Source organism: Camarhynchus parvulus, chromosome 13 (assembly GCF_901933205.1).
Source record: "Camarhynchus parvulus chromosome 13, STF_HiC, whole genome shotgun sequence".
NCBI lineage: Eukaryota > Metazoa > Chordata > Aves > Passeriformes > Thraupidae > Camarhynchus > Camarhynchus parvulus.
In genome coordinates this window covers 8,296,932-8,321,826 of record NC_044583.1, presented here as the reverse complement: position 1 = coordinate 8,321,826, position 24,895 = coordinate 8,296,932, and the positions used below count along the sequence as shown (strand labels likewise).

The 24,895-nt window shown below is 41.9% G+C and overlaps 1 protein-coding gene across 4 annotated transcripts in view; it reads left to right on the top strand.

Annotated features, from left to right (window-relative positions):
• The window catches only part of FSTL4 (follistatin like 4), a 220,281-nt gene that overhangs the window by 18,690 nt on the left and 176,696 nt on the right, over window positions 1-24,895 (top strand). For all 4 annotated transcript variants that reach the window (XM_030957556.1, XM_030957558.1, XM_030957555.1 and 1 more), the window contains exon 3: window positions 8,316-8,349. In XM_030957556.1, coding sequence (XP_030813416.1) covers window positions 8,316-8,349 — 34 coding nt within the window. The remainder of the gene's footprint in view (window positions 1-8,315; window positions 8,350-24,895) is intronic.

Genomic DNA, 24,895 nt, shown 5'->3' with positions numbered 1-24,895 from the left:
AAATATTAAATCACAACTAGAAATGCTCCTAGCAAGTCACTAAAACTGCTTTAAAAATGAGTAAAATGTTAATTTGCAGGTCAAATAATTTTGAAGTCTGCTCTGATGGAAAATTCCTGTGAACCTCATCAAAGCAAATACGTGGGTATGGGTCACTGACCTTCACTAATACTTATTCTGATCTGCATAGGAACAAGTTTACTGAATCAAAAACATTGCTTAATTTATGTTCAGATTGCTAAATCAATTTCTTCATGGTATGTGGTAGAATTATTGCAGCTGTGCTTTGAATTTATTAAAGAAAATAAGACTACAAGGCTTTCTGATCAGAACCCAGCCCTCTAATATAACAGTGATGTGTGTTTTTCTTGATGTGCATCCTTTCACCCCTCAAGTTTATGGGATGTTCCTGAGAAGAGGTTTCTTTTCTGGAATATTGTTAGTCCTGATTAGAATAGTTAATAAGTATGTATATACAGTATGAAATTCCAGTTTCAATGAAAGAGCTAAAATAGAAAAACTAATTAAAAAAAATACAGCATTAGTGTTTGACTGGAAAGCTGCAACATTCCTGGTTTGTATTCATTTTGGAGACTACTGCTGTGTTGTGTGAAATGTCTCATAGGCTGGTTCCAGGGGTTGCAGGAAAGCTCTTGAGGCTTCTGGGCATTGCATGTGGACTTGGGTGAAGCTTCTCAGGGCTGGACCATCATGAGATTAAATCCTGTTCAGTGGAATATGTCCTGAAATATCAGGTATATAGAACTTACCGTTCTGGGGTGTTGGTTTTGGACAAGTTTTTGCCTCTGCCTTCAGCAAGTCTGATTGCATGTTCAAGTTGGATGTTCTAGAGGTGACTACAATTCATGGGCAGCTCTGTGCTGGCTCAGAAGGGCTTTGGGTGGCCCATGACACACCAGGTATTGTGATCTTGGGTCACCTCTTCCTTCTAGAAAGGAATTCTCAAAAAATGCAGGTTTCTGAATCATTGCCAGTGATAGTGAAGAGAGTTTCAGTATGAGCAGAAGAGAGACAGTCTGGATCTGAAATAAGCCTGGAGCTTGGGTTTTGAGGAGAACTTGGCCAGGAAGTTCTGATGGAAAGCCAGCAGTACTGGTCTGCTCAGTCTCTGCTGGGTAATCCACACCAGTAGCTCAGGCTGAGGTTTTTTTTCAGCCTCCTGGGGTATTTTGCAAAGCATCTGAAATTTGACAGCCAGCTTCTCCCATTCCCTGCTTTCTCTGTGAGAGGCTGATTCCCTGTGCATGCTGAACCAAGCTGTTTTTGCCATGGTTCTTGGGGCAGACCTTGCATCTCCTTTTGTGAACCTAAAATGAGCAGAGCAGTGCTGCAGGTCTTCATGAGCCCTTCCAGGAGCAAAGCTCCTCTAACACATCATCACAGAGCTGCATTCTGGAAATTTAAATTCTGTGTTATGTTTTCTGGGGCACTGCTGGTGGGTAGCTTGAATAATATTGTCCTAGCTTGATAGTGTGAAAGTGGAGAATAATTCTGTTTTGTGGTACACGGAGAGTTGTTTTGTGCTGCATTTTTAAGTATTTGGATGTCACCAAGCTCCTGAGCAGTGACAGTAAAGGCTGGCAGGCATTCTGTGGTCTGTTTAGGGCTACAGAACCATAACTGCTCTGTGGTTTCTAGAAATACTTAATTGCTTTAATTTGCCTTTCATGCTGTGCTATTTTTGCCGCCCATCCTCCTACTTCAGAAGTCTCAGGAACCCATGCAGAGCCCCCCACGCTCCTGTGGGGAGAGGAGCTGTGTCCCTGGGGAGGCTCCTCTGCACAGAGCTCACAGGTGATGCTCCATGGGCTCATTTTTCAAGGCACCATAACTTTCTTCTTGCTGGCATTTGGCAGGTATTGCCTCTGTTGGCTATCCATTGTTTTTGTTCATTAATTGTTACTTGAAGGAGAGCACAGATTCCCATCCCTGGAGGTGTTCAAGGCCAGGTTGGATGGGGCTCTGTGCAGCCTGGTCTAGTAGATGGTGTTCCTGCCCCTGGCAGGAGGTTGGAATTGGATGATCTTGAATTCAAAGTTCTATGGCACCTGAACTGCTCAAAATCTCCAGGTATAAATGTACAGCAAACAGCTGGATCAGACCAGCCCTTCAGTGCCCTCATGCCCAGAATAAAGCCTTTCTCTGGAGTCCACTCACAAGCCTCAACTGTACTTGTCTGAGTATCAATTATTGCTGAAATTTCTAGTTATATTCAGATTCTTAAATGTTGCATGACTTACTGCTGCATCTGAAGATGACAGTAGGTTATTCTGGGCAGCAAGGGATTCATAGGGATGATTTTGGGCTCCTTCCCCCAGCAAAGTCATGTTTCCTAATCTGACAGACTAGGAAGGGATTTTTTTCTGAAGCAAGTTAAAAAATACAAAGGCTTTTTTTGATAAAAGCTTTTTGCTTCCAATTCAAATACAGACACGATTTCAGAGGATGAGCTTGGAATAAAACAGGCACAGTGTATAAATTTTATATACAGTTGAAGATCTAATATCCTGGTATTTATTTTAACTGTTAATAATAGTAATGTATTGTCTACCATTTGAGCATTCTTCCTGATTTTCAGTTTGGAGAAAGGAAGAAAAGAATCAGATTTAAATTTAAATCTATACTGTGCTACAGCCTGCTGCTGCTTCAAGCATTAATGAAAGTACAGGGAGACAAGACTTAAGTTTATTTTTCTATCACTTTGGTATGTAGTGATAGTTCACTCCTGCATTCATGTGGTATCTCTAACAAGCAGTAATTGCTTTTTTGTAGAGCATCCTAAATCTTAACAGGTATCTTATCCCTTTGGAGATGAGAAGCTTTTGCTCTGAGTGCTGGTTATCAGAGCATCTGCAGCTCAAGGTGCTGTGGAATGTTTTGATAATATTTATATTAGGCATGTTGAGGTCCTTCCTCTGCATCCCCAACCTCCCCCTCCACTTTCTTCTGTGTACTCACAGGGCTTAATAAATGTTGTATCTTACAGGATGCTCTTGTACTTGAAGTACTAGAAAATGTGAAATTTGGAACAAGGCAGGCACTGTACACTTGAATGACAGCAGAAAATTAGAAGAATTTTGGTTTACATGAGTGGTTATGGCTCAATAGTGAGTGTCAGGGATTGTCAAGATGCATCTAAAGCACAATCTGAAGATGAAACCCACTTGGTTGCCATCCCTTACAGAACAGCAATCCTGCTTCCTTTTTGTGTTTTTAAACTTCTGGTAGGATGCAGCGTGTGGTAGCTCATGGTGGTCCTGCACTGCCCATTTTCCTGGGGGCTGTCACCTTCCAGCCGAGAGAACAGGTCCCCTGCTGCTGCATGGGGCAGTTTGTGGCGCTTGGGATGTTAATGACCTCGGATTTCGGGCTCTTGGATGCTGTCTCTGGGAGCAGAGGGATGTGGGCTCCTGGTGCCTGGCTCTGTGCTGAGCTGTGGCACTCACTGACTGCAGGAATCAAATTTCAGGAAGTTTTTCTCATGTCACGGTTGAGCAACTGTGAAAAATCATACTGAGATAGGGAAATGCTGGTATGATTCTGAAGAAGAGAATAAACCAGAGTAAATCATGTTGCAAAAATGAATCAAGACAATCTTTACCTGGTTATGATGTGACAGAGGGTTAAACTTTGATATTCTGTTCAGAAGCCATTCAGCCTTAAATGACTAAATGTTGAGCAATATTTTTTTCCAAATGTAGCATATTCTCCCTTTGAAACAAAGGTTGTAGCATTAGTTTTTAAAGGAAGGCAGTTTTACTTGAAGTACTTTTGACCACAAAGCAGGGCAATTCTCAGTTTTTAGCTTAGAAAGAGTATATCCACAAATTTGGGATTTGTAAAACAGCTGTCCCATGGGTTTCCCCATCACAATGTGGAAATTTATGGAGCAATACCTGGGTTTCTCATCTGGAGTCCAGAACTAATAGTGAGTAAAATCAGAGATGCAGTAATTATCTCAATTAGCTACCGTATGGATGAGCAGATGATGCTGTGTGATGTGAGACATCAGAGTTCCTCTGTGTTCATACCAGACAGTACAAATCTAAATTGCCAGTGTCTGTACTGATAGCAAGCTTTCTCCAAACAGCAGCATGTGATCTATTTTTTCCTCATGCCTGATCAAAAAAAAAAAAAAAAAGAGGAGCAAATGCTGATTGTCAAACTAAGCTGTGTATTAGTCATACACTGTGCTGATGCTTCAGTCCTCATGCAGAGTGTCCCAGCAGCCCTGTACTGAGTGTCGTTTCATAGAATGGTTTGGTTTGGGTCAAAACTTGTCTAATTCTACCCCCCTGCCATAGGCAGGGTTGCCTTCCACTATCCCAGGTTGCTCCAAGCCCCATCCAGCCTGGCCTTGGACACTTCCAGGGATGGAGCAGCCACAGCTTCTCTGGGCAGCCTGTGCCAGGGCCTCACCACCCTCACAGGGACGAATTTATTTCTAATATTTGATCTAAATCTATCTTCTTTGCGTAACCCCTCACTGGAGATAAGGAGGAGAAGGCTCTGAAGGGGGGAAAAAATCCATGGCATGGTAATCTATTAATAGGAACAGCCACTTCTTTATTAATTTGCTAAATGAGTTAGGGCTGTATGTTTAGAAATTGTGCAGCAGTTAGGCTGATGCTGAGAGCAGGCCCCTGGAGACTTGGGGTGTGCAGAGGTAACATCTGATTTATTGTGAGAGCCAGCAGGAGCCCAGCTGCAGGGACTGGGTTTGATTTATCTGCTTGCACTGCCTTGTCTCCCACAAAGGGTCTGGTAAGGCCAGCCATGCAGGGAACTTGTGGATCTGGAGTGTTACCTGTTCTTCTGCATCTCTTCTTCTATTGCATTAATTTATTGGTTTTTTGCGGCTCATTGTGGGGGTTTTTTGATTTTTTTTTTTTGGTAAGTTTTGGAGTTGTTTTTTCCCCGAGTCCCCTGTATTAAATTTTGGCTATAAAAAGGGGAGCATTTTTACTAAATCTAAATCAGTATTAAAGGGCAAGAGACTGAACCCATTGCAAGGTTATCTGATGGAATATTGTGCTTTTTGCAGTTGGTATCTCTTTTGTATCTGCTTTGGTTATCCATGCTTCAGCATCATTTCCTACTGGGATCAGAGGCCAGGGACAAACAGGGATGGGAAATGCACAGCCGTGTGAAAATCTCTTAATACTGAATTTATCCTGGGAAGTGTTCAAGGCCAGGTTGAGCAGACCTAGTGGAAGGGGTTTGGAACAACATGAGCTTTATTGTTCCTCCCAACCCAAACCATTCTGTGATTCTACCTAAAACAACCCCAAAGTGCTTTTGCTCCTTGCATCCATTGCTAATGACCACAGGAAAACCTGTTTGTGGCACACTGGCTACCAAGCACTGTTTTATGCTGTGTATTCCCACTATGTTGTTGTGTTTTAACTGTGCACAATGAAGTCCCCAATGCTCTGTGTTTGTTATGAATGAAATCTGATTTATCATCAGTGCTCTGCTCATCCATGGACCCGTGACTCATCATTAATCAGGAGATATAGCATAAACCAACTCTTATGCCTTGGCATTCCTTTTGTAAGAGCAGAAAAGGGCTTTGTGCACACCAGTTGTTAAATGGCATCAGGTTCACACAGGTGTTGATACAACAAATTTTGGCAAATGCCATTGGTGCAACACACTGCAGCTACAGGGCAGTGAAGCAGTGTGACAGCAGCTACTGAGCTCTATTTGATTTTGATTTTCACCCCTCCTAATCCAGGTAGAAATAGAAACTTGATGACTCTGGGGTGCTTGGTCTTTTGGAGATGCAGTTTTTCTGTAGCTGCATATCTGGTGAAAGGCAATCCTGAAGCAAACATACTGCATTGATTTGCACATAGTTATTAGGCACTTCAGATACAGAACAGAAGGACCTTTCATTCTGTACTCAATTGACTAGCATTAAAAAGTAGGAAATAGGTGCTAAAAGTGAACCTTGACAAATAAAACTGTTGTATTGCTCTAATGAAATGCTATTTAAAGCAGTACATGAAGAAGCTTTTTAGAAGGAATGGAAAATCCAAAACAGTTTTTCCCTCCAAAGCAGATGATTTATGCTCTGATAAAATTAGATTTTTAGTTAAAGGAATTTGCAGTCATTAAATGGTGCCCATGAAATAAGTCTCATTTATAACCATCTGCTTTATGGCTTCTGCAGAAAAGTATTCCTCAGGCAATGCATTCAAGAACTTTGGTGTCATTTTTATCAAAATAGTTTGGTTCTCTATGGGTAACACTATTAAAGTCTTTGAAACCTCTATGTGATTTTTTTTTAAGTTGAGCATCATCTTCAAGAGAAGTCCACCTGGAGCTGCTGCCTTTTTGTACTGTACTTTAAGCCCTGCTGTGGCTGCCAGGCATTTTCCTGTTTTTTTGTCTACCCTCCTGAAATCTTGAGCATTCTCAGTGTCACTGGAGGTTTCTCTGGGGAAGGGATGTTTTGGGGGACACACCAAGTGCTGCTGCTTTCCCAGGAACAAGAAGTGATGGCTTGCAGCCTGACCTTGTGCCCTCCCACTGCAGTTCTAACAAGCTTTTCTTCTGAACCCTGCATCTGGTTTTTTGGATAGTTTATATTCATCAGAGCTTACAATTATAAGGGGAAAAGAATAAAGGAAGGGAAACTTTGAAGACCATCCTTTGTCTTTCATGATGTCTGTGCAGAAATGGAAATAACAAAAGGGCATTTTATAAAAGTGAGATGAGACTTGGATGTTTGTTTAATAGAGCCTTGATAGTCTATTTCCTTTTGATCAATATAATAGTTGTAATTAGTTTTAGTATTTCTAAGCTTTTGAACTGCAGAGAATTCAAACAGCTTGTTAGTGTGAGGGGATCTGGGGAACTTTAAAAGTATTCTTCTCTTTTGCATATATTGCATGTACACAGGCCTAATGATAGCAGCTGTAGCTGAGTTTTTTTATCCCATGCCCCACCTCTCAAACTAATATTTTGAAAAGCTCAGAGAGGTCCCTGGAGTATAACTGCCTGCACAGCTCAGAGCTTTGCTACATAAAGAGGATAAATGCTTTGAAGTCTGTATTAATCCTGAATGCCATTTTATATATTGCTCAAGATCACTGAGGTGGTATCCTACAGGGAATAATGACAGTATTTTTACAAGCAAATACCCTTTTTTTTATTATCCCCTTCAGCTGACTTGAAGGGTGCTAAGGAGACCATTTCTGGTATTCTGGTCCTTCTCTGATGTGGTGGAAGCTTTGGTTGTGTGAAGGAAGGAGAAGCAGCATCTGCTGCCTGCACAGGGGATGACAAAGGGCAGTATGAACTGTCACTGTGTTTGGGCAGGACATGGGTGATGGGAGGTGGCCCCTGGGCTGGAGGAGACCTCAGCTGTGGCTCTGTCCTGCCCTGGGACTTTCCAGAAGGTTCTGGGAGGGGGCAGGAGGCAGAAAGGGGCATTTCTGTGGCAGTCCATGGGGACCTACAGCACAGCAGCCTGTGGTGCCCAGAGCCTTCTCTTCTCCAGGCTGAACAACCCCGCCTCTCTCAGCCCGGCTCCGCTGCAGAGCCACTCCAGATGGTCCCCACAATTCCACTAGTTCTAATACTGGCTGCAAGAAATAGCTCCAATGATGGAAATTTGGACGTATTTGTAATTAACCCATAAATAGTGTTACTGCGTGGAATTAAATATTAATTCCTCTGAAGTCTCACCATTAGTATAAGCAGATAGTGTTGCCTGGGAATGCAATACCTTTTGAAACAGTGTTGTTTTAAAACAAGTTTCTGTATTAGAGATGATTGTGATGATTTGCAAAAAAAATTATGCAAAAAAAAAAAAACAAAAATATTATGTAGGTGTGCATGGATTGAAATGAGCACTCAACTTTCAGCATGAGTAGTCCAGTGGCTTTGAAATTACTCAGATGTTTGCAGAAGTCTCTGCTAAAAATATCTGTAATGGTTTCTCCTTCCTCAAGCCCAAATCTTTGGTGTAGTAATAATAACCCTCCTAACTGCTCCCTTTTAACATAAATAGAGAAAAAAAATCAATTTTCAAGACAAATGTTGTGCTTTACAATGTAATTTATCACATAGTGATGAGTCATTTTAGGTGTTATATTTATCCATTAAATATCTGTGGACAAACTGAAATGTGTGCTTGAAATTGCTCCTGAGTTATTGTATTGAGCTTCATAGATGCTTCCCTGGGTCAGTAATTGATGTTTTTAGGGGGGGTTGTTCATCCTGCCTTTGAACAATTCTTGCATTTAATAAAAAACACCACAAAAAAATTCTCTTTTTCCTTATAGGACTCCAGAAGGTTTGAAGTTACAAGAAGAAAAGGTAGGAAAACTGGTTTTCTTTCAGTGTGTGTGTTGGTGTTAAGTATCTTGCAGTAACTTTTTAAAATAAGCATGAGTTCACACACTTGAAAGGTTGTGCTGCTGTGGGTTTTCCAACAGTCTGTGCCTGGTGCTTGTCTGACAGTTCTTAGTGTTGCAAATTGTAGAATTTTTTTTTTCCAATGAAAACCTGCTATTTTAGCACAGAACTTCATGATGGTGTTGGGTGTGCATGTCAAGGTTTGGGTGCTGGCAGGGCACCTAAATGGCTTTAAGCTGAAGGAAGATAATTTAGATTAGATATTGGGAAGGAATTCTTCCCTGTGAGGGTGATGAGGGCCTGGCACAGGGTGCCCAGAGAAGCTGGGGCTGCCCCATCCCTGAAGTGTCCAAGGCCAGGCTGGAGGGGGCTGTCATTCTGATTTTTTAAGATTTTCTAAGCCTTCTGATGTTTACATTCTTGTAACAAACTTTCTCACATGCTTTCTGTAAATAACTCATTGTTTTGCATTCTTTTATGGAGCAAGAGAAATTTGATGGGCTGTCGGTTTGTCCAGTGTCATTGGAGAGGTGGCACTTTCACCCTCCAATCCACTGTCACTTTTAGAAAACTATAAATGTTAAAGTCAGATAATAAACTTCCCTTTCTTTCACCTTGAAAGCAGTGGTGTGTTTGTGTTGTTTTGTGTCCTATAGTGACATTGGGCTTGGAGCACCCTGGGACAGTGGAAGGCACGGCAGGGGGTTGGAACTGGATGACTTTAAAGGTCTTTTCCAACCCAGAACATTCTGTGATAAACTCAAAACCTGGAGAATTTCAGGGAGAAAAAGGCGCAGATGATGCTCTCCATGCTCTGCACAGCACAGCTCCACCCAAAGGTGCTCTGAGCTCAGCTCCTGCTCCTGGACACTCTGCTGCCTCAGAAACAATTGCCTTCTGCCAGGAGAGGCTCTTTGATGGCTCCTGGCAGCCGGGGGAGAATTGGCCATCAAAGTGCTCATTCTGGTTATCATTAATTTTGATTTTGTTCAGCAGATGTTTTCTGGATCAGGCAGTTGCTTTCCTCATCTGTCTTGGTAGAATGTGAAGCAGGTGGCACTCTGCTGTTCAATGGATTAATGCATTCCCTGTTCCCTTCCAGAGCTTCTTGAATTGTTTCAGGCATCCCATATGTTGGGAAGAGTTTGTAACTACCAAGGTTTTACTGCATAAGCAAAGAAGGTCGTGTCCAAGGGTAAATTGTCATTTGGGCAAATAATTTTTTTGTTGTTGTTCTTGTGGTTTTTTTCTTCTGTGAGGCTGAGGCAGCAGAGAGGCTTGAATTAATTAAAAATGCAGCTATTGCTAATGGTGAAATCTATTTGGTTTAGGTGTCCAGTGCGTGTGTCTGTTTGATCAAACTTCTGCCACTCTTCATGAAGCAATCCAGCTCTGTTGTACTTCCCTCAGCCTCAGGCTGAGGAGGGCTCTTGGGTGGGTCAAGGCTGCTTTGGGATGCAGAAAACCTCTTGGTGTTGTGGATGTGGACACTTTTCAGTCATGCCCTGGCTGTAGTTTGTGGTGCAGTTCATTATAGGCACAGAGACTGGATCCCGTCTTGTGGATGTACCTCCAGGCCTTTTTCAGATATGAGTTCTACTTCCAAAACTTTCTTCACAGTGAAAGTAACCCAGACATATGAGAGCTTAAAGATAGCAGTTCTTGAAATCAGGTTTGAGTTTGCAGATTGTGCGCTTGGAGAATGTTACTGCAAAGCAATAACTGAATTTGGAGATCAGTGCCTCAAGACACAAAATTCCCAGGCTAAGTGAGGCTGATTTCTCATTGCTTCCAGAGGATGGGTAAGACTTAACTTTTATTTTGAGGGGTAAAATCATAATTTTTTTGTTCAGAAGTGAATTCAATGTAATGGACTTCTGTTAGAAGCTTCTTAGATCCCTGGCTGGAGTGAAGGGGATGGCAACTGAGGGAGTTAAGATGTATAGATAAATTTGGCTTATGCCCAGCAAGGCAATATGTGGATTATCAAGTCTGTCTGAAGAACTGCAAACTCCTCTAAAGTCAAGAAAATGCTAACATGGTAAATACCTCTTGATAACAAAAGCCTGTTGATTTGCAGAGCTACCTGGGGATTTTCAGCAATGTTTAAGTATCTTCCTCTCTGGAGTTATTCCTCAATAGTGCCTATAAAATAATTCAACTAAAGGCTCCTTCAGAAACGTGTTCAGTATTAAAATGTGCACAGAGCAGATATCATTTGGTGTCAGGAAAAAAATAACAGGAAGGTCAGAATGTTTATTATGCACACAAAAGGATTTCTTCTAAATCTTGTGATATGGTATGAGGTGATTTTGATGAGGCCTTTTTCCCCCTAAAAATGGTAATTTTGCAGATAATGGTTTTTCCTGAGGATGATTGGAAGAGATTGGAAGTTGGGAGTTTATCCTTGTTCTATTCCCTTGGTAGAAATTTTGGCTTTCTCTTAAAAAGCTGGAAAACTAAAAAATATCTCACAGAAACACCCACAAATGTGAGAGCTCAGCAGCCTTATTCTCTATCTGCTTTTATTATCCCAGGCTTATGGATGATCCAAGATGATTAAAAAAAGAGCTTTTGGTGAAAGGAGGGGCAATCCTGGTTTAGACTTTTCAGAATTTTTCTTTATTTTGGGACGAAAGGTTTGAATCCTTTAGATTTAGAGCAGACACTTTTCTTTCAAAGGGAGCAAAGCCTTGATTGTTGTTGAGGATGAAGACACTTTTTTCTTTTTTAGTTGTGGATGAGTGTAGTTCAGCTGTGAGGTTTTGGTTTCCAAAGCATCAGGATTACATAGGCTGGAGAAATTTTGAACCTGCTCCAAAGCCCATTACAGTCAATGAATGGTTTTCCTTTGACTTCCATGGCATGAGATCAGCAGTAATTACATGATCTTTTAATTGCTGTGGTATGGAGGAGAGATGCTTCCCTGACTGCAGCTGGCAGCCACCTCTCAGTGATGTTTGGAGACTGATTTTCTTCTCAATTGCAATGGAAATGGCTGCAGAACTATTTTGTTCCTGGGATGCCTAACTGGTGTGCAAATATTATGCTTTTTAACTAAAAATAATTTTTAATCAAAAAACCCCTCAATCTGAGATTTTATTAGAAGATGCAGGAATATTTTTCTAAATTCACTTTGAAATTTACCTTTGAGTTGGTCACACATTCTACCCAGTGTGGTGGGTCATATTGTATTATATTATCATCCATATTATGCCCATGCAGTGGTGACCAGAAGATGGGGTAGGGTGCCAGGTTTGGTGTTGTGCTTTGAAAACAAACAAAAACAAACTTCCAACCAGCCAAAAAACCTCAAAACACAAGCTCAGGAAACACCAATGTGTGATAAACAAGCACAGGATTTGAATACCATCCCTCTATATTGCTCTGTTGAACTAAAATCACGGGAGAAGTTTGGGCAGGCAGATCTTTTTTCACTAACTGAATCTTTTTTCTCGTTTTTGTGTTAATTTTTCATAATTTTTCCTGCCCTTAGTGCAGAGGGAAGGGGAGTGGAGCCAAAAGGGGAATAAGCTGCACACTCCTTGTTGCTGTCCAGGGCAGCGTGATACTGCAGGAGAGCAGATGGGGAGGAGCAAAACAGGAGCAGGGAGCTGGGAAAAGCAGCAGTTTGTGCAGATCATGTGGACACTGCAGGCATTTAGTGTAAAGGATGAAGAGAGTAGAGAAAGGGATGAGGTGTCAGAATGGTTGGGGTTGGAAGGAACCTCAAAGCCCATCCCATTCCACCCCCTGCCATGGGCAGGACCCCTTCTGTTTTCCCAGGCTGCTCCAAGCCCTGTCCAGCCTGGTCTTGGACACTTCCAGGGATGGGACAGTCACTGCATCTCTGGAAAACAAGTGCCAGCATCTCACCACCTTCACAGGGGAGAATTTCCTCCTAAAATCTACACAGTCTGAGGAGAAGTCCCTGTGCAGGAAACTGGGAGACTGAAGGGCGTGTGTTACATTGGAAGAAACAGGACCAAGCTTGTAGGGAGCACCTGCAGACATTAGGCTGGACAGTGGCAGGGTTTAATTTTAAAGATTGGTGACTTTTCCCTGTGTAATGAGTGTACATGAATGCATAATACTTACCTGCTGCTGTAAATTACACCATACAGCTTATATATGTAAAAGCCACATAGATTTGTGTCTATCAAATTCCCCATGTCTGGCAGAACAGAACCTCCAGTTGTTTCCCCAATTATTTTAATGGCAAGGACACAGGAACTAATTCTGCAACTTCTGGAGCTAACAAATGTTCCCATTTCAGTTGGCACTGTGGGGCTGAAGGATGCTGAGTATGAAAACAAATTGTCTGCGGAGTAGAACTGTGCCCAAGCATATGTATAGTCACATTAAGCATAAAGAGCCAGGTCTTCAGTAGATAGAAATAAGCAAAGCTCTGCTGAATTAATGGACCACCTTTGCCTTTTACTAGCTGAGAACCTAACCCAAGCACTTAAAACTTTTAATTTGTTTTTATGTTGTTCACAATCATCCGTTCAACAAATTAGTGTCAAAAGATGCTTTTGAAACCATTCAGCCAAGAAATGTTCAAGTAAATTGCTTCTGCTTTGACCATATAATCTTATTAAATGAGATGCGACTCTAGATTTATTCAGACAGATGACATCACACTGGCATAAAGATACAAACTTTAAATATCTGGTTTGAATTAAAACTTCTTTGAATTGACACTTGTCTGAAGTTTTCACAAGCTCTGTGTTGTGGATGTCTTATTTGTATATATTTATTACAGATACAGAATCCACATTGTCACACTGTGATCCCTAATCACAATGTGGAGCAATAGAATGAAGTACACCCTGAGCTTTCTCAAGTTGCTAGAGTTGTATTGAAAAATCTCTGCATCAATTAGCAGTGGTAGAGGATCCAGCCAACAGCTTAAGAAATACTTCATTATTCTGCACTTGACATCAATTTTTATGTCCTACATGAAAACCTGACTCATGGTTATAAAACAGTAATGCCCTTCAGAAATTCTATTTACTTCGTCCTTTCTTTTCGCCCACTTCAAATGTTTGCCTCTCCATGGAAGATGACAGGCACTCCAAAATTGGCAGGAATGATAAGTTGCTCTCCTGAAATCCTTCAGGAGCACAAAGTGGTCAGCTGTAATTACTATTGTAGTAAATCACCTATTAATTTCCATTATGTTGGTTTTTTCCTATTACTGGAATTCAAAAACATCTGTGGTTTTTTCCTTATGATTTAGTCAAAACCCACCAAAAATGAGTAGCTGTGCCTATGTTGCTCTTTAGAAGAAACTGTGCCACCAGGATCTTGGTTGTGTGGCTATCCCGGTTACATCCAGATGATATAACAGAGAAAGTAAATATTTGCATGTATATGCTCTGTACACAGCTGGGTGTTCAGAAACACACTGGCTGAATTTCAGGACATTCTTCCAAAGTCTGAAGGACAGCTTTTACATTAAAAATCCCTGTTTTGTTGAATCACAAGTTGGAATATTTTCCATGTTTGTTATACTAGTTTTAACAATTACTCAGTCTTTACTTCAAACAAAATTTTTTGTCTCTGCCCATCTCAGCTGCTTTATTTTCATAGAAAGTTTTATTATCTCTGGCTTTGCCATTCACTGACAACATATGCTTTGAAATCTATTACTCAGGGAAGGAAGTTTGGGTCAAGATATTAATCTGATGTTTAGTGCCTGTGTTTCCAAGGTTATGAAACCACAGTTTCTCAGATTTTTTTGTACTTCATCCCGCTTGAACAGCCTAGCCCTAGTTGGGAAGGGGCAAAGTTGTTTGCTCCCACCACCTACCAGCAGTGGTGTTTAATTATAACTTGGCATATTTTGTGCTCTTAAGTGGCAGGAATTAAAAGAGGGAGTAAAACTCTGTGGAGGGGGAAGAACCTCAAATAATCAACACATTAGCCAGTGCTGGGCACAGTAGTAAATTAAACAGGAATGTGAACGCTCCTGGGCAGTGTTACTATTGCTGTTTGTATTGCACGTGTCTGGGACGAGGAGCAGAGAATTGCATCTTGGCCAGGGAGTTTCTGAGCAGCTCCTGAACCAAACAGGGCTGGTCCTGGTGGTCACATCATGCTGACAAATGACTGTTCACAGAGGTGGAACGCTTCTGAAAATGTGAATGGAGCCATGGCTTAGCCCAGCTTTGCCATAGGCATAGCAAACCCCTTGCATGCCCATCTCTCTGATTGTTGGAAACAGAGGGGTTTTGCAGAGTTAAGGTTCCTGTAAAATGGATCCATCAGTTTCTGTAGTAGAGTACTTTGGGGCAGGAGGAGGAATGAATTCTCTTCATGGCAGAATGGGCATGACTGTTTAGTAAGTAAATAAAATAGAGTGTGGCTTTGCTAGAGCAGCAGATTGATGGACTTGAAGGAGCTGGAGTGAAAACTTCTTGAGTGGCAGGAAATCGTGAAATTGTTTCCCAGCAGCAGGTCGGATCAAGCAGATTGTGGACAAGCTTAGGAAGTGGACAGCTTCAGTTCCCAGTGTGGGAAGACGGAGAAGATGCATATGAGTCAGAAATCTATGAGACCTTGTGAGGATTTACAGGGAGATACAAAATAACATATATATGTGTTCCATACTGCTGTACATCATAAATAAGTATGCCCAGTGCAGAGTGCTGAAGCTGGATGTGCCTGAAGGCATCTCTCTTTTTCCATCTGAAATTAGAACAAACTCTGCTGATTTGGCAGCTGAAAAAGCTGCATGTGGTGTTGGCTTTAGTCAGCCCTTACCTTCACAAACTTCTCTAGTTTTTCCATCTAAACTGGGAACTCTTTTGGAATATGCTGCTTTGTCCTACAAAACTTGTTTTGGCTGCATCTTCAGCCTCTCCAAAGCACTTTTCTCCAGCTGCCCCAGAGCTGTAAAGCAGGACTAGTTTGCACTGGTCTTCTAAGATTACCTGTCTTTAAGAATGAGAGAACATATTTTCAGACAAATGGGCTTTTCTTAAGTATCATTAGCAGCAGCCAGGTTGAAATACAGTGAGGTTTGAAGTCATGTTGGATTTGAATTTTTTGGTTGTTTTCAGTGGTGCATTGTTCTTTCTATGAAATTCTACTTTTGTGCCCAGCCACATAGCTCTGGTGAAATGCTGTTGTTACAGAGAGCATTTCATGATGTGGAAGCCCCTCTCATACAGAGCAGAGATGTGAGGCTTGTACATGATATTGAAAGGTGCAAATGCACTGTAGACCCAGAGTTTTCAGACCAGCTATAACATAAACTCATTTGTAAAGGCTGAATAAAAAACTGGCAGCAGATGTTTCTGAAAATGGCAACATAATGTAAGATGCAAGCACTGTCAAACAAATCAGTTTATCCAGCATGTTTTAGATATTAGGAAAATGAGTAAACTCACACTTTCAAACAAAAGATCCAATGTCCAGGATCGCTTCTGGGTCCAGTCAGATTTTTGAGTCATGATTTTTGAACATGCTACTAGTCTACTTAATATGTGTAAGAGTATGGTGCATTTTCAATTTCAGACTTAATAGGTTTCAACATGCCATTTCTTCTTGAACTGAGCTTTAACTGTGAGGCAGAGCAATTAGGGTAATATTACTGGAGCTTCAACTCACTGCTCAAATATGAGCTAAAAATAAGAGAGGAATAACCTTCTTTGTGCTCTCTTAGTTCAGGTACTTACTCCCAGGTGGTCATGGCCTCAGCCTGTGGAAGATGGAGGTGCTGAGCCTGTCACTGGGTTAGCCCAGCTTGGGGGGATGATTTAGGGCAGGGGAGCTCTGGAGGTGACATGGACAGTGGCTGAGGCCAACAGCAATCTTTGCAGTGCTTCACTGTGGGGCTGTTATAGTCTTGCACCATATCCTGCTCTAGCCAAACCCAGCAGAATGACAGAATCCCAGAATAGTTTGGGTTGGAAAGGATTTGAAAGGTTATCTCATTACAGCCCCCTGCCATGGGCAGGGACACCTTCCACTATCCCAGGATGCTTCAAGCCATGCTCAGGCTTGCCTTGGACACTTCCAGGGATGGGACAGACACAGCTTCTCTGGGCAACCTGTGCCAAGGCCTCACCCCCTCTCTGGGAAGAATTTTTTCCTAATAGGATGTGAAGAATGAGCCATTCAGGTGTTTGGGGCCATAGCCATGTCCCTGGCTGCTGTTAGAGCAAGTACTCTGCTTAAGTGAGTGGTTTTCAGCGGGGCCCTGCTTTGTGTGTAAATGGTCCTTTTGGACTTTACATTTCTAAACAAGATTTCATTTTGGTAATTAGCATGTGTCAGTATATTTTTAATAAGAACTTAGGAGCCTGTGAAATGGTCCAGTTCACGGTGCTTGGGAAAGAAAAATCTGCTCTGTATAAGGTAATGTAATTACTTTTCTAAAGGAGTTTTTATTATGCATCTAACTGCACATTTACTGTTCTTGATAGACCCAAATAAAACCAGAACAGAATGAATAAGCCATTGGGTAAATAAAAGACGTAAAGCATTTATAAATATGTATTTAGTCAACAGAGCTGATTGGCCACTCTGCAACTGCTCCAAGGTCTCAGTAATCCAAGTTTAATAGCCTTCCATAAATATTTCCTTGTTTGTCATGAGACTGGAGTTATTTATCCATGCCATGCTGCTTGCTTGTGTTTGATGAGAATTTTTGAAGAATATTAGGCAGGTTTGTTGTTTTGCATATAACATAATGGGCACTGTGTGTTTATGAAGTAGCATGAGAGTGATCCTTGTATTTTTGTCCCCATCTCCTCCTCATTATTATCCTTGCCTCTCCCTCATAGGTGGTATGTCTTTTTGTCATTCTTTTTACTCTCTCAGTTTTAGTGAGGTTTAGATGTGCCTTCTTTCTGCTGAATTTCTAAGTTCTGTCTGGTAAAGGGTCTCCAGTAATGTGACAGTCTTTAGGCTGAATATCAGCCCAGATGCTTTTTTTAAATGAGTGTAAAACTGTTTGACTCATTTCAGGTATCACGAAACTCATGCAGTAACCAGGATTATTAAACCACGTTTAACCAGGATGAAACTAAAATATGTGCAAAGTGATTCTGGACCTATAGACTTCAAAGCTGGTTCCTTGCAAAGGCATAAGTTGGATTTTGGCTTTTAAATTTGTTCAGCACAGGGGACCATGTCTGGTTATTAATATACTGTTTCTGGGGTTTGTGTGCACAATAGTTGTTGCAAAGGCTGAAATCTATCTTGCACAGCCAGCAGATAATAGCATCAAATTATGCTCTAGCTTGGAAAATAAAAAAATACAAGAAAAAACTGTTGTGTTTTCCATCTGCAGATTTGGAAATTTTTCAAAATGTCACTTCTTACAAGATTTCAATTTAGTTTCTCATTGCAACCGCAAAGTAGGTGACAGTGGCATGCAGCGCTCCTGCCTCTAGTTGTTTTGCTTTTCCCATTGAAATTCTATGATGTGAATTGCCTATAACAGGATCTTTTTTCTTTACTTTTCATATCTGAATGCTTTAAAGAATCATTTTTCTCTCCTTTACTGAAGTTAGGTTTTTTATTATCCTGGTTTTTATTTCTTCTTTACCCATAATTATTTTTCAAAAATTATTAGTTTTCCCTAAATTATATAATAGCCACATTTAGTTTTGAACTCCTATTGCCTGTTAAATACAGAAGTTCATCAGCTGCTTTTAACAGAATCAACATTGTGGCAACCCTTATTCCCTGGGAAATAGAATCAGTGAAGCCAGAAATTGGAAGCAGCCCTGTGCAGCTTCTCTGCTGTTACCAACGTGTCCAACTCTGTTGGCACCAGTGTCAGTGAGGGCTGATCCATTGCCAGAGACATTTTCATGGGAAAACACCAGTTGGTGAAAAGAGAGGGTGGCTGTGCTTGGAGCAGATATCCCAGCCTGGGAGGTGCCTGTGTGTGCACTCCTAGATGCTGATAGGATTTCCCCGGTGTGCAGGAGTTGGGATCCAGGCTACATCTGAGCACTGTGCAATGATGAAACTGTGTGACCCATAAAAATTCTGATAAATTAAGAAGTTCATTCTCCTAACTCTGTCATAATACTTTAAGCAGTGACGCTAAGCAGCAGACAGGATGAGACCCTGAGAGGGTCTTTCAGAGAGGGGCTCATGGTCTCACTGCTCAGGGTAGCTGGATTAGTGTGCCTGTTCTTGATGCTGCTTTTGCAATAAGCAGCTGGAGTCATAGGAAAGTTGGAGAGAAGTACAGGTTCTTAAATGCTTGTAAAACCAAGCTGGGTTTTACCATCATGATGATGAACTGGCCAGCCAGGGCTGCAGTGTGTGTGCTGGATAGAGGACTGTAACAGCTTCTAGTGGGCTGGGGGTGTCAAAACCAGTAAGGAGCAACTCTACTGTAAGGCAGAGCATGTGGATTAAGTCAAAGCCCTTACCAGTACATTAAATTATCCAGAAAGCCCTGACTGCTCCTCAATACTACAGTGTGTCCCTATCAGAACTAAGTCTTCACATAAAGATATCAGAAAAGGAGCAGAGACTACTCTTTTCCTTTTGGATATATAATAAACGCTTCCTGCATGGGGAGGTTTGCATTTGGATGACACCTGTAACTATATTCCAAACAGGTCAACTGGATTAGAGAGAGTGCTAAGTGATCATTTTTGGTGACTAACAGAGTTTGTATTATCACTGGATCATCCTAACATGTGTGGAGATGCTGGTGAAGTAATTGGGTTCTGAGTGAACTTGAAAATGGTTTCTTGATTGACCGTGAGACAATGCTGAGAATGACTCTTTCACCCTTTTAATGTTCACCCAATATAAATAACACCACCAGAACAAGTCCTGCCTGATCTGTGTGTTGGGCATTGCAATTCCCTTCTCAAAGGAAGCGTGTTCATCAGGCCTTGTTCATCACATCTGGGCTGTGTTCCCTCTGATTCAATGATCCCATCATCATTCACACATCTTTAACTGAGCACCCCCTAGTATTCTGAAACAGAAATAATAATTACAGCCCTCTGTCTTTCCTTTCACCCCTCTGCCTTTTCAGCAGACAGAAGCTCTAATGTGATTATTTCTCAGGATGCTGTTTGCTCACTGGAGGGTGAGAGGCTGTTCTTGTCGGGAGAACGGCGCTGCGGGCCTCGCTGAACACCTCTGCACAGCACATGGAGCTCTCTCTCTTTGGGAAACCTGTGGGATTATTTTCAGTTTCAAATGTCACAGCAATTAGTATTTGGAATTACGTAACTGAAACATGTTTTATTGTACTCATTTAACAACAGGAATGATGATGAAAATAATTTAAAGTATCCAGCTTATTTTCCTTTGCATCCAGTAGCTAATTTTGACTCAGCCCTCTACCAGTGGAGTTTCCATTTCACTTTCCTGATTTTGCAGCAATAATTTTCAGACTTTCCTTGAACCAAACCTGTTGTTCGTTCTTTCAGTGCGTTCCCAGGGGACGGGAGGATTTCTGTCAGAACAGCAGAGCAGTTCCTTTCAGGAGGCCGAGTGGAAGCAGGAGGAGCGGGAGGAGGCAGTGGCTGGGCGCGCGCGTGCCCCCATTGCTGATGTGCTGATCAGCACACGGCTGCTGTGAGCAGGGCTCTCCAGGGACAGCCAGCTCCAGCGGGAGAGCCATTAATATCCAGCAGCTCTGGCAGTGGGAGCTAAGCATAGTGCACTTATTTAATTTAGACGTTAAATCTCTTTCTTAGCACAAACAAACACTCCTTTGCTGGCTTAAAATTCTCCTCGGCTGCTGTGCGGATGGAGCTTTTGTCTGCAAGCCTGCACTTTTGGCAAGGGCTTGGAGGGGGATGTGGTCACAGAAATATGGAATTGTTAGGGCTGGAAAAAGCCTCTAGGATCAACTAATCCAGGCATTAACCTGGCACTGCCATGTTCCTGGGAGCTCTCCTGAGCTCTGAGCTGACCCATGCTGGCTGGTCGCTTCTGGGTGAGGGGTCTGCATGTCTTTGGGGGCTCCAAGGGTTTAGGTCATTAAGGAGTTAGAGGTGGTTGGTCAGAACTGCTCTGTTGGGTTTACAGTTGAAATAAACAGGCAGAAACTCAACCCCAAACTAGATGCTTTTAGTTCACTTGCAAAATCCCAAATCCCATCTGCAATTTATCAACAGGCACCCTCTAGCATTACTTATAGGTGAAGTGTATTTGAGCAAGAATAAGATAAGATGAGGTAATAATTATTAAAACTAGGATTTGTGCTGGCTTAAATACAACAAAGTTTTTAGGTTTTTTGTTGTTTTTTTTTTTACTTCTGGTGAGAAAAGGTGAGTTCAGATTTTGCCTCTTTGTCAACACATAGGAGGCTAAGCATTGTCTAGATCTTGAGTGAAACAAAATCCTTACTACTTGATGCTACACGTGCTGCAGTAAAAATAAATGTTATTTCCCACAAATACCACTATACTATGTTAGTATTTCTCTTAATTACTGGAAAGATTGCTGGTACTACCCCTGTTTCCTACAGGCAATGCCATATGACAAAAAGAAGGTCTGAGGTTTCCAGGAACATATGCATGGCATATGTTTTCTAAAGCCAAAAGGGTTGGGTTTTGTTTCACGAGATTCATTTAGTCCTTGATAGAGCACACAAACTTTCTTCTTTAAGGTCAGATAAAAATCTGTTTTCTGTGCTGCTAATTTATCAGGCACCAGAATATGAAGGTCATGGTTTGTAGGGAGAAGAAGCAACTTTTACTAGGCCAGCTGAGAAACGTGGGAAGCTGTTGAGCACAGGAACTGTTCATCAGGTCTAAAATGTTAATGGCAACTGTCAGATAGTGAATTCACTCCCTTTATACTTAAACAGAATTTGCTGGTTTTAAGGCTAGTGTAAACACAGCCTTTTTACTTGTTATTGTAATCTAATGATGTGTGTTTGCCAGCTATTAAGATAAAAATGGCTTTCAGGTCTCCCATTCTTACCTCCTTTGGTTTTTTTTTTTTTTGTCTTTCCTTTTTGAAGGAAAAAATAGAGGTAACTTTGGAGAGTGTGTCCTGTGATGCCAACTGATTGTAGGACTTCTCCAAGAGTGTGATTTGGCAGCAAAAGGTTTGGAGGTACACTGTCATGGGGAGGATGACAGTGATGGGCATATTAACTTTTCCCTTTATTTACTTTCTAGCTTACAATTTAGATTTGGTATATTGGAATTTTCTTGGTGGTGGTGGCATGGATGTGGCCGCCCTGCTGTGAGTGTCCCCTACAGACCTGTTGTGAGTTCATTCTGCCCTCTTGAGAGTGGGGCCAGGGTTTCTGTCTATGTAGGGATAATGTGTGCCATAAGGAGTGCTGCTGTCTTCATGCTGTCATATGAAATGGTTTAGATTGGATATTAGGAAAAATTTCTTCGCTGAAAGGGTTGTCAAGCCCTCTGTGCCCAGGGCAGCGGTGGAGCCCACATGAGTTTGGCGCTGCTGGGTCAATGGTTGAACTCAGTGATCTTAGAGATGTTTTCCTAAACATTTCTCTGTTTCTGTGCTTTATGTGTGGATGACAGCATGGGGGTTCCAGCTGAATGCCCAGTGTGTGGCACAATCTCTGCATTAGCTGCCTGGGATGTTATTTTGCCCAGACCTAGACCTTGTTTGGGAGCTAGGTTGTTAGGAATTAAAATTCATGGAGCAGATACTTAGAGCAGATGACGTTTGTCAGGGTGTGATGCTGCACTCCCAGATCCCAGCTCTCTGCCTGTGGGTGCAGCCAGGCTGCAGCTGGCACCAAGGGCTGAGGGGTTTAGCTGCAATTCTCTACTTGCTTCTTGCACTGAGACCTTGGTCAGGATTTAATAGGAATGAAGTCTGATAGAAGTTAAAAAACAATGATCACTTCTTCAATAATACATTTTTCCCCTGAAGATTTCCTTCTGCATCTTCTAATAGGAAAAAACACATGAAAACAGGGTTCACTGGAGTGCAAACATCACCAAAGCTGGTGTGATTTCAGAGATAAAATCAGCTGAAAACTAATTATGATAATATTTAACTTTCTAACACTATCACAAGTGTCAATATCCTCTAAACTGATAGTCATGATGTGCCTTTTTCCTTACAGTGTTAGTGAATCCTTTAGGTCTCCCTGCCTGACAGTGGCAGTCTGTCATTGTTGCTGATCCAACTCTATTGACTCTGAGTTCTAAATAATTAAAATTGTGTGCTTGTATTGGGAAAAAAAGGCAAGAAACTTTCAGTAGCAGAATATCCTGCAACACTGGAGTGTAGCTTTTAGCATTTCCTTCTTAATTGCTGTCTTTAATTTGCAAGAAAGCTGTGACCCTCTGAGTGAGATGGGCTGGTATTAGTGAGATATAGAGTCCCACAGTTATTTGTGTAATTACATAATTATTTGTCTGAGAAAGTGAGGTTTTTTTACATGATGAGAAGAAAGCTCTCCTCTCCAGGTGGGGCTAATGTGGAGTGTGTTTTTAGTGTATTCCCTGGAGGAGAAAAATGCACAGGAAGGAGCTTCTGCTGCTGTTTCTTGCTCTTGTTTGTATTTTGTTTTTAAGAATAGGAGCACAGCAAAGTGGCTGATCATTGAAGGCCATGAGCCAAGACCCCATCCCTGACATGTCATGTCTTACTAAAGCTTTTGAGGAAGCAAACCAAAACATTGTGAACTTAGCTCTATTGATGCCCAAGAGGCTCCATTCTCTATTCTGGTACTTCCAGTAGCAGAAGCAAAGAGGAAATTTTATGAGAGTGACTAAAAATAGTCTTATTGATTCCTGGAGCTTAGTTAGTCTCAGTGATTTCTCTACACAAACCTCGTTCAGTTGCTATTTTCTGCCTTTGTCGTGATTTCAGTGAGGGAGGTGTAAAGCAAAGGTAACATCAATTGACCTAAATACCTAAATAGCTGTTAGTGGAAAAGCAGGCGTAGCATTGGGAAGAGCAACAGGGAGATGCTGGCTCCTCTGGGATGCTGCTGCTCCAATGCTTTATCCTGTATCAGCCCTGCTTGTGCTGAGTGTATGGATTTTCTGGGTTTATGTGCATTATTTCAGCAAAAGTTGCTTTACTTTGGCGAGTCAGGGTGTAACTGATAAACCTGTTGTTTGGTCTTAATGGGTTTGCACACCCTAAGATGTATCTTGACTGTCTTGAGTCTAATACCTGAGTGACTTGGATGCAGTAATAATCTAACTCCTAGACACACAATTCTGAAAATAACAGGAATTCTTTGTATATTTATATTGACTATATATATGTTCTCAGATGGATTTCAGCATTTTATATAGAATTTTATTGGCTGTTGGGTTTTTACCCTAAAAGTCACTGTGTTATCTTAATCATAGCAAGTAACCTTTCTCATGTGTGAAATGGGGATAACACTGGGTAAACTTAGAACTGTTGCGTGGGGTGGTTGGAGTATTTTGGTCTCTTTAAAATAAAGCTCTGTGTGTGTGTGCCAGCAATGTACTTTGCTTTCTGCCCAGGTTCAGCTGATGACACTTTGTGAGTCAGTGGCAGAGCCAGGTACAGGAAGCTGCTAAAATTACTGATGGGTTGGGGGCCACTGTGGTAGTGGGGTCAGAACTTGCCTGGTATTGGGGTGGGGTTTGAATATACCTCAGCAGCATCCCTTGCAAGGTCTGCAGGACATCTCTCCCTTACTGGAGTTACTGAGACAGGAGGGTGGACAGGCTGTCACCCAGACTGTTGTCCCCCAATGATGGATGTGTAGAAGGACAGGTGTGTGGCAGGACCATGATTTGCCCATCAGAAGCTCAGAGTGGGGACCTCTGTGCTTGGTGAGGGCATTATCTGCTCTGCTTCTCTGGCCCCTTATCCAGTAGGGTCCTTTCTGCAATATAGTTCAGACTAAAGTGTGCCTGATACTGTCAGACGTTAAATATCAAATTATGGGGGATAATCATGGGGACATGACATCTTTGGGAACCTCATTGAAATGTCTCTGGTTCCCACTGTGCTTGCTCTGCAATACTGCATCATGTGCAGGTGAGTAGGGAAGTCTCTTCAAGTCTCTTAAGAAAGAGCTTCAAAACTCTTCTCTGGAAGGAAACTTAATGGCTAAAGGAAAGTTGATGGGATCCCCCATGAAAACAGCAGCAAAATGAAAAGGCTGCCAGGGACTTTGCTTGCTGCAGGGAGGAAAACTAGGAGGGAGGTGCAGAAAGGTGAGGGAGATCTCAATTTCTATCCTGTAACAATTAGAAGTAGCTTTTCCTGTGTACATATTTGGAGCCAGTGGTTTCCCTGTTGAAGAACTCAAAAGAATAAAGCTTGACATCCTTAGGTTCACTCTAAAGGGAAACACTGGGCATTTTAGCATGGCATGCCATGACAGATACTGGCATCCTTTCAATGCTGAAAGCTTGCTATGTGCCCTGGTCCACAGGGTATTGCTGGCCTCACTTCTGCATGGAATACTGTCCTTCTGCCCCACATTTCCCTGGAAGTCAGGGCCTCCTTCCCATGACCCTGCAGCACTGCTGTGGGCCAGGTCTGCTTGCTGAGATGCCTTCACTCCCCTCAGCCCATG